We start from the raw sequence: 13,219 nt of genomic DNA, 5'->3' as shown, positions 1-13,219 counted from the left end.
CCACTTGCCTCCCTTCTCCAGCCAGCCAGCCCCCTCTCCCTTTCTCTCTGTTCTGCTTGCACCTTAAATGCAAACAAACGAGAATCCTTCTGCCATTTTAGGGGACTAGGGGCAGGACGGAGGTGACTGTGAAGGTGAGCTCTGTCACCTTCAGCTGGACACCCAGGGCTCGGTCCTCCCGACGCGGTGATGTTCTCCCCGTGTTGCTGCCTCATTTTACTTTTCGATTCTCTATTAAAGGATGTTTAGGTTGTTTCAGAATTTTTGCAACTTTAGACAAAGCAGTAATGGAAATCCTTGTCCTGCCCCGGTGCCCTGTGTCTCTGGGCATCCTGCATGCACATCTGACCTTTATTTTATTGTGGTAAAATGTACATTATATAAAATTCACCATTTTATCTTGAACTTTTCGGTGCACAGGGCTTTGGCATTAATCACATCCACACTGCTGTGCTAGCATCACACCATCTGCCTCCGGAAATCATTCATCGTCCCAAACTGACAGTCTGTCCCCATTAAACACTCACTCCCCATTCCCTCACCCCCGCCCCCGGCCCTCACCATCTACTTTCTGTCTCTATGAATGACGACTCTGGGGACGTCATGTGAGTGGAATCAGACAGGATTTGTCCTTCTGTGTCTGGCTTATTCACTGAGCATAATGTCCCCAAGCTTCATCCATGTTGTAGCCTGTGTCAGGATCTCCTTGCTTTTAAGGCTGACTATCCCATCATATGCATGGACCACCTTTTGTGTGTCCGTCATTCGCTGATGGGCGCTGGGCTGCCTCTACCTGTAAGGCTGCTGTGAACACGGGTGTGCGCACACCTGAGGCCCTCCCTGCGGTTCTCCTGGGACTCGCCCAGAGGTAGGCCACACTGTGTGTGCACCTTAAACTCGGCTGCCCTGTCTCGTGCCTATGAGTCGGCCACGAGAGGAGAGCTCCCCTCTCTTGGTGACACAGGAGCAGGTGAAGCACTCAAGGTTTTAAAGCCCATCTGGGGACTTCCCTGGTAGTGCAGTGGTTAAGTATCCGCCTGCCAGTGCAGGGGACACGGGTTCGCACCCTGGTCCGGGAAGATCCCACATGCCGTGGAGCAACTAAGCCCGTGCGCCACAACTACTGAGCCTGCGCTCTAGAGCCCGCGAGCCACAACTACTGAGCCCGTGCGCCTAGAGCCCATGCTCTGCAACACAAGAAGCCACCGCAGTGAGAAGCCCGCGCGCCGCAACGAAGAGTAGCCCCCACTCGCCGCAACTAGAGAAAGTCCGCGCGCAGCAACAAAGACCCAACACAGCCAAAAATAAATAAATAAATAAAATAAATAAAAAGTAAAAATAAAGTCCGTCTGAACGGGGGAAGCTGGCCACTTCTGGTTGTTTCTGTTTGCACTAATCCAACTGCTACTTTTCACCAGGTTCTTGGCCATCTGGGCCTTGCCTTTTCTGATTTTTTTTCTTTTAAGATTTTTATTTTATTTATTTATTTTTGTCTGCATTGGGTCTTGGTTGCTGCTCGCGGGCTTCCTCTAGTTGTGGCGAGCGGGGGCTACTCTTCGTTGTGGTGCGCGGGCTTCTCATTGCGGTGGCTTCTCTTTGTTGTGGAGCACGGGCTCTAGGCACGCAGGCTCGGTAGTTGTGGCTCTCAGGTTCAGTAGTTGTGGCTCACAGGATCTAGAGCGCAGGCTCAGTAGTTGTGGCTCACAGGCCTAGTTGCTCCGCGGCATGTGGGATCCTCCCAGACCAGGGCTCGAACCCATGTCCCCTGCATTGGCAGGCAGATTCTCAACCACTGCGCCACCAGGGAAGCCCCGGCAGGCGGATTCTTAACCACTGCGCCACCAGGGAAGTCCTCTTTATGTGTTTTATATTCCAAGCCTTCATCAAATGGCACTTATCTGCATTCAGTAGCTGGCTTACACCTCACTCTGTTTCCTGCATCTAGAAGTTCCAAAATCTCAGTTTATCACACAGAACTGTTGTTCCCTTTACCATGCAAGTTTTGGAATCTCGGTTAGAAGGATTCTCCCTTGTTGTAGTCTAATACTCTTGGCATTTACTCACATTTAGGCCTTTAACGCATCTGGACCTTAGGTTTCGTGTGGAGTAAGCTGGAGAGCTTGTGGTCTTTCTTTCTCACCAGCAGGTGTGATGGGCCAGCCTCAGGTGGTGGACGGTCCCCCTAGCCCCATGGTGACTCTGTCTCCTGCTGTCACTTCCCACACAGCCAGGGCCTATCCTGAGCCTGGGTCTGCCTGCACCTGCCACAAGGCCACACTGTAGTTTTGTGATATCACTTTGTAACCATCTCCTGTTTCTTCTGAGGCTCCGCTTCTCGTTCACAGCATCTCTAAGCTTGAGGAGTGTAGGCATGCTTCCAAAATGAGAAAAAAAACCCAAAACGAACAAACAAACAAAAACAACCTCTTGGGGATGCCCAGGCTAACTTAAGTTACTTTTATTACAGAACTGCTTTTATTTCTTTATTTTTATTACAGAACTACTTTTATTTATTTATTTATTTATTTATTTGGCTGCATCGGGTCTTAGTTGCAGCAGGCGGGCTCCAGAGGGCGCGGGCTCGGTAGTTGCAGCATGCGGGCTTAGTTGCCCCGCGGCACGTGGGATCTTAGTTCCCTGACCAGGGATCGAACCCGAATCCCCTGCATTGGAAGGCAGATGCTTAACCACTGGACCACCAAGGAAGTCCCAGAACTACTTTTAAAGGCTAAACAAAATACCACCTATAAAAAGTATTCAGTGTATAAAGAGTACACACTGTAAATCCCACTCGAACTTACAAGGACACCTGAAAACCAGGAGAACTCAGATGGCAGCAGCGTCTCCAGGGACGGAGGCCCCACTGGGCTGGGCACTGAGGGAGGGGCTGCCAGGATAAGCTGTGTCACACATGGGGTCACCGTATAGGGACGCAAAAGGTGTAGGGGTCCAGTTTGCTTTCCTCTCTAGCACCCTCTCCTCTCCCGAGTGTAACTTCCCTTTGGGGACCCCACCCTGGCACGCATCCTCGGTGTGCCCGGGGGTGGGGATGCCAATGCCTCAGGAGCCTGCCCTCTGCAGACATGGGCATGGCCAGGTAGGGGCCTCTGGAAACGCTCTTCCTCCAGCAGGGCAGAACAACCGAGGCCTGGGGAGGGCAGAGGTGCGGGCGGCTCACTACTGCGGACCCTCCCCCTGGCTGCTGCATCGGGCCTCTCTGATTCCTGGGCCTTCAGCGCACCCCTGGCCCCGAGGCTCCCTGACCTCAGGGGGGTCCCAGGGCCGGGCAGGCAGAGGCTCCCTGCGCCCCAGTGACTGGTCCGGCCGTGCCTGGGCTTCCTGTCTGGTGCCTTCGGCCCCTGGAGCCGGTGCTGGCTGCCCGAGGGCTGCTGAGCAGAGCAAAAGCCTCACCACCTCCTCATGCCACGCCCCCCGCTCCCGGCCCCGGCATCAGGCACCTGTCCCGGCAGGAGAGAAGTGCACGCCTGTGTGTTGCAGAGAGCGCTGAGGGGACGTCCCTGGGATCCACCCCGGCACGTGGGAACAAAGCCTGGGTGTAAGTCGGCCCCCCGCTCCAGCCCAGTGGTACCCGGAGGTGTTTGAGGGGAACCCCATTCAGACCCTCCTCTGGATCCTCCAGGTGACCGCTGCTCCGTCCTGATGTCCTGGGCATTGGGATGGGCCAGCTTGAGACAGAACCCACCTCCCTGTCACATGACCCCACTCCAGGCCACAGATCGCCACTGCCTGCCCAACTGCCTGATGTCCTCCGGCCAGGCCCTGGCAGCCTGGGGTCAGACAGTGGAACCAGCTGATCTGTCCTCTCAACAGTACTGCTGAAGCCCCACCCGAGGCAGAGGGACCCTGTGCCCAGCCCGCTGCCCTGGCCTCAGCCGCCCCAGGCTTTAGGGGCTGGTGCAGGGTCTGCATAACCCACAGGTGCTTGAGGTCTAAGTCTCTGGATCCCACCCTGCCCAGCCTCGGCCAAAAGAGAATCCGGAACTTAGGGGCCTTAGCCCTGCTGGGAAGAGGGATGCATCCTGGGCCTGGGACATGGGCCACTCTGCCTGCTGCCTGGGTAGCTGGGTAGCCCATGACACACCCACCCTGAGAGAGCCCCAATCCCAAGTCCTTATATGGGAGGCCCACTCGGCAGTCAGGCTGAGCTAACAAAGGGGCACTCAGGGCAGTCCTTGCATGGGGTGTTCTCAGAACGGGAGAACTGGGTAGACAGTGCCTTAGTGCCCATGGGCTTTGACGGATGGTTAGGAGTTTGATGGGCAGAGAGGCACTCCAGCATTCCAGAGGTAGGAATAGGAAGTGCAAAGGCTCCCAGGAAAAGGCTCAGGCGTGCTCTGAAAAGAGGAAGTTGCCAGGGGAGCAAAAGTAGGGGTGACCTGAAGCACTGGTCACCAAGCCCCCCAGGAATGGCCCCCCACTCACCCGGCCTTGGCTTCCAGGGTGAGCAAGTTCCAGAGACGGGAGTGAAACGCTGGTGCAGGACAATAGGACCTGTGATCCCCACGTACCTTGTGCCTCAGGGTCCCAAACAAGTGCAAGAGCCCAGGTTCAAGGGCGTCACAACCCCCAACAGCAGAGCCCCTGTGCCCAGCCCCCAGGCCTCCCCCACCTTCACCTGCCCCACCCGGGCGCTCGCTATTGGACAAGGAGGTACCTGAATAGCGTGTAGATGATGCCGGGGGGAAGTGGGTGAGCCTACACCTCAGGTGTGACCCAGGGCAAGGGCTGTGGGATGGGGCTCAGCAGGACGGGTGGGGGCTCTGAAGGGGGAGCCCCAACCTCTCAGGTCTAGATCCTTCCCAGGAGACAGTCACCAGGTCTGGGCTGTTGGCTGCAGATCTGTCTGGTCCCCAGGCCCTCCTGCATCTGCTCCGAGAGGAGGAGTCACCTGCCAGTCGCTCCCCTGCAGCAGCCGCCATCACCCCCAGGTGTGCACGGCCACCTGGCCCAGATGTGGGTCCTGAGGCCGGGCCTGAGTAACAGGCCCCACCTCAACCACAGGGGGTGGGGTGTGAGGGACAGGGGCCGCCCCCTGGGATGGGAACCCACTCAGGAAAGGGCGGCGAGACTGCAACCCCACCTGGGGGGCACCCCAGTCATCATGACAGGTCATCTTGTGTGTGTCCTCCCCACTGGACACGGGGGCAGACACGGAGAGGCAGGCCAGTGCCAGACCCAGGATGAGGCTTCTGGCTTGTGAGGCCCCGTGCCACCACCGCTGCCTCAGTGCAGGATGCCCCTCCCAACTCCGCATGCCACGTGGGACCCGTAGCCTCGCAGGCTGGCCTGCGCGGCCCTGGACTGGGCTTGGGAAGGGGAAGGAACCGTGCCTCTGACCGCGGGCAGGAGTCGGGCCAGGGGTCTGCTCAGGGCTGCTGAGGGATCTGGCCCGAGAAGACCCTCGGAGGCCTCTCCTGCGGCCCCGCGCCCACGCTCAGACCTCTCTGCGGGCCCGCCGGGGCCACGAGGCGGACAGCGTCGGAGGAGTAGCCCGGGCAGACCTTGACCTGGACTCCGACCCGGACCAGGGCTGGGAGGGAGAGGCGGGGCGGGAGGCGGGATGGCGCATGCGCCCGGCGCGGCTGAGCCCAGTCCCCAGGCCGCCGCGGCCCTTGACCTTGCCCCTGCCACGCTCCGCGCACGCGCAGGCCGCACAGGCCGTGTCTGGGCCCATGGCGTCCGAGCGGCTCCCGAACCGGCCAGCCTGCCTCCTCGTGGCCAGCGGCGCCGCCGAAGGTGAGACTCGAGAGGGCGGGGCGGGCGGGGCCGGGGGCCGTCTGCCGCGAGTGCTTCCGCCCGGGCCGAACCTCTGTGGAGACGAGAACCGGGGATGACGGCCCGCCGCGGGTCTGCTCAGTACGCCGGGCCGCCGCCCTGGGGGAGCCGGGGAGGCGGGGCGGCGAGGCCAGTGGTGTCTCCTCCCCGCACCCTCTCCGCTGCCCGCCGGCCCGGCACACGGCCCGGAGGAAGAGGGTGGGGGAGGGACGAGTCCGGTGGGCTCGCGGGCGCCGTGGCTGGTGGGGCCCTGTTCTCCGCCAAGGCCTCCGGGTGCTCAGGGTCAGCAGGGGAGGAACGAGCCGGTGAGGGTGGCTGGCGCACTTCCTGGGTCCTCCCCTTGCTGCCTCCATCGCAGAGGAGTGATGAGCCCCAAGTCGAATGGCAGGGAGGTGGAGAACCAGGGTTGGGACCCAGGGACCGACTCTGGAGTCTGTCCCCGTCTTGACTTCTGTAGCTGCCCAAGTGGGCGAGGGAGTGAGGACCGCGGGTCGTGGGGTCACAGTGTGCTGAACCCCAGGGCCCCTGAGCTGTCCCCAGAATGAGGGATGGAGGAACTGAGGGACGCCCCCCGCCCCCGCATGGGGAGTTCAAGGGTGAGCCATCGAGAGTGGGGTTCAGTCCTGAAGACGTAGGTGGCTGGTCGGAGTGGGGTAAGGGTGAGGAGGGGCCGCACTGGCTTGGCTGTGCCACGGGGAAGGGGTGCTGAGGACATGGGGTGGGGCACAGCTCTGACAAGGCTCCTGCCCTCTGTGGGCAGGACGAGCGGGCCCTCCAGAGTCCCTTCAGGGGACCCTGGGGCGGAGCAGGTGGGGGTGGGAGGGCTGGAGGAACTGGGCAGAACTGGGGAGACCATCTTTGCTCTATTTGTGGACTCTTTACGATGAATGTGTATTAATTTGTAAGAGTGAATAAAGGTGAAGGCGAGGTTCCGGGATTGGGTCCCTCGATTAAATAAAGGTGGAGGGATGCAGATCAAGTCCCTTTAGAAGCAGGCGTCTCTGGTGGGGGGCCTCAGCTCCCAGCAGCCGGGAGCCTTCGGACTGGGCATGCGCAGAAGAGGCTGCACGCAGCCCCGGGGCCGGGACGGTAGGCAGGACCCGGGAACTCGGTGAGAAAAGGAGCCAGCGTCCCCCGGCCTGTGCAGAGGAGACCAGACGCACCGCTTTTCCTGCTGACACCTGCTGCGGCCCCACCTCCACGGCCACAGGCCTCGCTCACTGCCGCTGCTCTGTGGCTGCCTTCGGGGGTGGGGCTGGTGCTCAGCCCGTGTGGTTCGGTGCGTAGACAGGCAGAGTGTCACGGAACCTCATGCGTGGGTTTGCCTTCTGGAAAGGCCTTTAGTGGTCAGGCTGGGGAGACAGCCCCCCTCGGGGGGCCGGGGGGCTAGGGCTGCTACCCCAGCCATGTGAGGGGTGGGCCCCGGGGGGAGGTGGGGCTAGGGGCTGCTCCCCAGGGTGGTCCCGGGCCGGGAGGAGCCCTGCACCCACCGGGCCGCATCTCCTCGCAGGCGTGTCGGCCCAGTCCTTCCTCCACTGCTTCACACTGGCCAGCGCCGCCTTCAATCTGCAGGTGGCCACCCCCGGGGTAAGTCCAGCCACCCTTTTCTCCAGGAGAGCGTTTCGCGCCCCGGGAGGAGCCGGGAGCCAGCTTGGGCTGAGGGCCCAGGACCCCGGTGGTACCATCTAGTTCTCGTCCCCATTTTCTGAGACCTTTGGTCACGTGTGAGTGAGGGTGGCACAGACCTACCATTGGGAGGACTTCTCGGCCCTCGATGGTGTGGAACTCAGGGTCACAGGAGTGACCCATCAGGTGTTTCTCACTGCACCAAGGGTCACCCCTGAGGTGGGTGGGACACTTGCTTCCACTTTATAAGCAGGAGACTGAGGCCACCCAGGGGCAGGAGGGGGTTGGGTGTGGCGAGGCTTGCCGAGGGGCTGGGCGGTCGGGTCCCTTTGTCCCGAGGGACTGCTGTCAGTCCCAGCCCTTGTCAGCATTTTCTTGAGCCAATAGCAGGGCGTCTCATGCTAGGCTCCTGCAGGGGAAGACCATGGACTTCGTGGACGTGAACGAGAGCAACGCGCGCTGGGTGCAGGACTTCCGCCTCAAGGCCTACGCCAGCCCCGCCAAGCTCGAGTCCATCGACGGTGCGGGGCCTTGGGGGTCTGGGTGGGGGGGTGGTTCCAGCTGGGGTCACGCCCCAAAGTGCTCGCTCACTCTGTTCCTGGAGCATCCGGGGCTTGTCACGAAGCACTGTGGCCGTCCAGGGCCGTGTCCGGTCCTGCGTCCTGTGGCCAGAGTTCTCCAGCTCGGTCTGGGGGAGGGAGTTGGCAGGCACACAGAGGTGGTTTGTGGGCCTCGGGAGCCTTAGCCCACGTGGGGATAAGTGACACAATCCTTGTGACACGGTGGCTGGCAAGAGCAGAGAGGAGCTGGGCTGGTGGCCGTGTAGGGCCTGGTCCCAGCTGGCGACCTCGCCACCTGTGACTGACAGGGCTGTGGTTTCCCGCCAGGTGCCCGGTACCACGCCCTCCTGATTCCCAGCTGTCCTGGGGCTCTGGCTGACCTGGCCAGCAGCGGGTCCCTGGCTCGCATCCTGCAGCACTTCCGCTCCGAGAGCAGTAGGTGGCCCCCGGGACTGGGGTTGGGGCGTGTACGCAGATTCTTGGGGAGTGGGGCTCCACCTACAGGGAGGAGAGGCGGGGAGATGCCCAGTGAGGGGCGTGGGAGGTGATGGCCATGGACTGCGGGGTTCAGGTTTTGTTGCTGGAGATGCCAGGCCACTTCAGGAGCCAGATAGGGTAGGTGTGAAGAGCCATGATTCTGACCAGTGAGCAGACAAGTTTAGTCAGCATGTGTACACACACACACACGCATGCACGCACGCGCGCGCGCGCACACACACACACACACACACACACATTCGGGAGGGGCATCCCTTCCCCATGCCTCCTTCCCCGACTTTGTGCCCATCAGGCCGCTGCCCCTGCGGTCCCTCTGCCTGGCTCCCTCGGGGGCTCATGCTGGGGATGCTTACCCCCCCAGATGGGCAGGCAGGATGCTGGCTTTGTTCCCGGTGGGGTTTGGGCTCGGAGGCCGGTGGGGTGGGGCGGCTGGGAGGACTTCTGCTCTGTGGAGACATGGCGCACTGCCCTGGCCTGGCATTGGCGGTGATGGGCAAGTCGCTGCGATGGGGATGGGATGCTCGTTAGGGCCCAACAGGCAAACCCAGGGGCTCCACACAGCGTCCTTTGTTGGTGGGAATGGGGCCTCCTCTCCCCAGGCAGCGATTGTCTGAGCCGCCTCGGCCGTGGGAACGCACTCATGCCAGGCTGCCCTGAGAGGGAGGCTCGGAGCCAGGGGCCTGCGGGGCAAGAGGAGGGCCGGGGCGCCTCCCCCTGCTGCATTCGGAGGCGGGGGGCTCCCAGGCGGGCTGCCCCGCGGTGCCTAGAGGCCAAGTCGGGGCCTGGAGCCGGGCGGGTGGTTCTGCGGGTCAGAGGGTGGCGGCGCTCCGGTGTGACAGGTGCACCTGGCACCCGCCTTCCTCCTTGTTGTACCTGTTTCTTGGCCACGAGAACGGCTTGAGGGGATCTGGGCTCTAAACAGATCCTAGTTCTGAGTTGTGTCCGGGGAGGGGAGCCAGGGAGTGGGCGTGTTGGCAGGGGCCTGGCGGCTTCCAGCGTCTCACGCTGGCCTTGGCCCTGCTTCCAGAGCCCGTCTGTGCTGTGGGCCACGGCGTTGCCGCGCTCTGCTGTGCCACCAACGAGGACGGGTCCTGGGTGTTCCAAGGCTACAGCGTCACGGGGGTGAGTGCGCTGCAGGGGTGCTGGGCTGTGGCTGGGGATGGAAGATGTGCACACGCATCTGAGAGCATGGGGACTGGCTGGGGGCCTGCTGGGGGGCCCAGGGTCCCCTCCGGTGGGGGCAGCAGTCGTTTGCCCAGATGGGGCTCTTGGTTACCAGCATGGGGCAGGGGGTGGGGAGCAGGGGTCCTTCGGGGCCTTGTTTCGTGCCTGTTGAGTGTGTCACTCCTTTCGGGTCCAGGAAGCGGTGCCGCCACTTGGGCAGAGGGCCTGGCTGGACGTGGAGCCAGAGTCCGGGTCCTGGGGCAGGTCTGGGGGGGTCTGCCGGTGAGGACTGAGGCCTAGGCGCGGGGGCTGCACGGGGCCGGCCTGGCCGGTGGCTGGGAGAGGACAGGGGCAGGGGCTCTCCTCTGGGGGGGACCTCGGTCACCACCCCTCGCGTGGCTCTGTGCTCGACCCCCAGCCCTGCTGCTCGTTGAAGGGCTCTGCCCTGAGGTCACCTGCCCGGCTCATTCTGGTCACCCGTGTGCCCCGATGCTGGGTGAGGCGGTGACAGGCAGCTCCCGCCCCACGGTGGCCTTGTCACCTCAGGCCACCCCACGGCGGGAGGGCCTCAGCCCCGGCCCCTGCTGCGGGCCCCTCCACCCTCAGCAGCCCCCACGTGGCGGGCGTGGCCCCCTGAGCCTGGGTGCCCTTCCCCCGCAGCCTTCCGTGTACGAGCTCATCCGGGCGCCCGGCTTCGCCCACCTGCCCCTGGTCGTGGAGGACTTCGTGAAGGACGCGGGGGCCTGCTTCAGTGGTGAGTGGGGGCCCTGGCCAGGCCCGCCTGCTGGGGCTGAGTGTCCCAAGGACCTGGGGGGCCAGCCCTTGACCACGAGTCCCTGGCCCGGGAGGGCAGGTGCGGGAGCGTCTCGGGAGCCGGCCCAGCACGCGGCCTGAGGCCTGGGCCCCCGGGGGTCTCCTGCAGCCAGCGAGCCCGACGCCGTGCACGTGGTGCTGGACCGCCACCTGGTCACTGGCCAGAACGCCGGCTCCACCGTCCCGGCCGTGCAGAACCTGCTCTTCCTCTGCGGCAGCCGGTGAGGGGCTTGGCCTGGGTGGCAGGTGGGACGCTGCCTTGTGACCGGCCCCTTTGCCTTGACCCGGCCTCCGTCCCACAGGAAGTGAGGTGGCCCCGAGCTGAGCCCACCAGCGGATGCCGCCACCTCCAGATGCCCCGGGTGTCCCCAGAGGCAGCTGGACTCTCAGGCCTCTGGGGACCCCGCCTCCACGACACCCTGGCCTGGCTTGCTGGGGGCTCTGAGAATCCTCCCAGAGGGGTGAAGGCTCTGGGGGAGGGGCTGAGCCCCCAACCCTGCAGAGTCTCCTCAGGGAGGGGTGGGGAGCGCCGAGGGGCCCGCTGGCGGCCAGGTGGTCCTGGAGCATTCTGAGTGCCCCACAGAGGGTCGGCTGTGGGTCTGGGCTGGGGTCTTGGCTCCCCTGCCCGTCCCTGTTCACCCTGGCGGGGGGGAGCAGAGGCTGAGCCTTCCTGGAAGCTGGGTGCCTGCCGGCTGGGATCCCAGGGTCCCGCTTCTGTGCTGAGCCTCCTCCCAGGCCTCCCTGCGGGCTCCCCAGGCCTTTGGGCGCTGGGGGGGGCTGGGTGGGGAGGGCCCCGCTGGCTGGTGCTGAAGAACCTGCTCTCACCCTAACCCTTGCCTAGTGCACGGTTTCAAACGTGATGGCGACCCCATGTTAAGGCCGGGATGGACCTTGGGGTGGTTGCTGCAGTGTCACCGCGTCCCTTCTGATGTTGAGAGAAACACTTAATTGTGGATACAACACACGGCCCTGCCCAGGTGGCCTCGGGTCCTGACGGCCGAGCCTGGTTTTGCAGCTGCTCTGCCTGTTTCAAGGTGGACGTGACGGAGCCGAGTTCCACTTGGAAGGAGGCCTTGAGTGTGGCTGGCTGGGCTGGGTTGGCAGGGGCGGCGGACAGTCCTGGGGATGCCAGGTGGCTGTCCAGCCAGCCGAGTCCCAGTGCAGCCTGGTCGCGCTCCAGCTTCCCCAGGGCACCTGTCCTGGCCTGCGGCCCTCGGCTGGGGCCTCCTGGAGCTGCTCTGGCCCCGCGTGTGTCACCATCCTCGTCTCAGCCTGACTAGCTCTGCCGCATCCAACCCCTCAGAACAAAGGAGGAGGAAGCGGGGCGCCCCGAGTCGGAGGCGATGCTCCCCGCGTCAGGGCCCCTGCCGCCTGCTGGCCTGCTGTGTGCACACGTGGGGCCTGGGCAGCCCCATCGGTCATCCCGTGTTTGCAGTCCTCACATCACGGAGTCACGGACATCTCTGGACAAAAAGCTTTTTTCAAATGATGACGCCTTCTGACTGTGCAGACCAAGACCCAGGCGGGCTCTGCGGGGGCCCCTCCACAGCCCTGCTCCCTGGTGGCTGGTGCTCTCTGAGTCTGCCCCACTGGCTGCTCCTGGGTATGCCAGGTCCAGGGCACTGGGGTGACCACTGGGTGGGTGCAGGTGCCTGTGCCCCCGGGGGTTCCCCACATGCCCGGGGTGTTTAAAATAGACCCTGAGGTTTATCCAAGAGAAAGAAAGACCCTACAACTCCACAAAAACAACGCGTGAACATCCGTGGTGTTTTTCGCGATAAGTTGTAGCTTCCATAAAAGGAGCATTCTTACTACTGAACAATATTAATGTCCATGTGGTGGACCCTTGGAAACGTCATGCTCAGCAAAGGAAACCAGACAGATATGAAAAATCCAAAAATTCAGAGTGGATCAGTCATTTGTGGCTGGGAATGGGGGCAGATCGGGGGACAAGCATGTTCTAAGGTGCTGGCTACACAGGGTTGTACCTGTGAGCAGGTGGGTTTCATGTCTGTCGCTGGCATCCACGGTCTCCATCCTGAGGCCCCAGGCCAGGCAAGATGGTGAGCTGAGACCCCCACGTCCTCCTAGGACACAGCCCTTTGGTCAGCTCAGGGGGGAGGGAGCTGCAGGAAGCCTTAGCCCCCTGACCCGACCTGGCCAGGCAGCCGGGGGGCTGGGGGCGAGAAGCCCTGCCCCCCTCAGCAGGTCCCTGTGCTGTGACACCCACCCCCACCGAACCCAAGACCACCCCCTCAGCGCCAGGATGGGCGGGGCAGCCTGGGCAGGCTGGGTGGCCCGAGGGGTGTGGCCCGGGGTGGCGCCTGTCCCCCGAGCCCTGCCTTCGGGGAGGGTGGCAGCTGCAGAACCGCCGGCCCCAGCCACCTGCTCCAGCCCCGCGGACGGGGTTCCGGCAGCGCCACGCACTTGCAGGGCCCCCGGGGCAGGGGTGGGGGCACAGGGGCTCCCCGTTGACCCTCAGCCAGACCCAGGGCAGCGTCCCACAGGCCTGTCCTGACACCTGGCTCCACTGGCGCAGACCTGGAGGGCCAGCCGGGGCCCCTTCCACCCACCTCGTGCCCCCAGGCAGTCTCACCCAGACCCTGCGTCGTCGCCCCCCCCCCACCGCTTCACTTCCAGGAACAGAGGCTGGTCCCAGGGGAGAGGAAGGGGCTGCCCTGTGGACCACCCATCACCGCCCCCCACCAACCCCTGCCCAGTGCAGCACACACAAGCTGTGCCCTGCCTCTGCTCGGGGTTTG

The 13,219-nt window shown here is 63.3% G+C and overlaps 1 protein-coding gene across 2 annotated transcripts; it reads left to right on the top strand.

Moving 5' to 3' along the window:
- The first annotated feature begins 5,460 nt into the window (after nt 1–5,460).
- On the top strand, nt 5,461–12,361 carry GATD1 (glutamine amidotransferase class 1 domain containing 1). Of its 2 annotated transcripts, XM_057553766.1 has the most exons (8): nt 5,461–5,757; nt 7,307–7,383; nt 7,838–7,943; nt 8,310–8,417; nt 9,508–9,602; nt 10,305–10,398; nt 10,567–10,678; nt 10,760–12,361. In XM_057553766.1, the coding sequence occupies exons 1-8, from the start codon at nt 5,589–5,591 to the stop codon at nt 10,764–10,766; spliced, it is 768 nt and encodes a 255-aa protein (XP_057409749.1). In that variant the 5' UTR covers nt 5,461–5,588; the 3' UTR covers nt 10,767–12,361. The 2 variants fall into 2 exon arrangements, with proteins under 2 accessions (XP_057409749.1, XP_057409750.1); XM_057553767.1 differs by lacking the exon at nt 10,760–12,361 and having other exon boundaries at nt 10,567–10,682.
- Nucleotides 12,362–13,219: the final 858 nt, after the last annotated feature.

This window comes from Balaenoptera acutorostrata, chromosome 9 (genome assembly GCF_949987535.1).
Source record: "Balaenoptera acutorostrata chromosome 9, mBalAcu1.1, whole genome shotgun sequence".
NCBI lineage: Eukaryota > Metazoa > Chordata > Mammalia > Artiodactyla > Balaenopteridae > Balaenoptera > Balaenoptera acutorostrata.
This window is presented reverse-complemented; position numbering and strand designations above follow the sequence as displayed.

Bases quoted from the DNA above. Each gene is read 5' to 3' on its own strand.
- GATD1 (XM_057553766.1), top strand. From the start codon at position 5,589: ATGCGCCCGGCGCGGCTGAGCCCAGTCCCCAGGCCGCCGCGGCCCTTG. The intron at 7,384-7,837 runs GTAAGTCCAGCC...AGGCTCCTGCAG, and splicing joins TGCAGGTGGCCACCCCCGGG to GGGAAGACCATGGACTTCGT. The intron at 10,399-10,566 runs GTGAGTGGGGGC...GGTCTCCTGCAG, and splicing joins CGCGGGGGCCTGCTTCAGTG to CCAGCGAGCCCGACGCCGTG.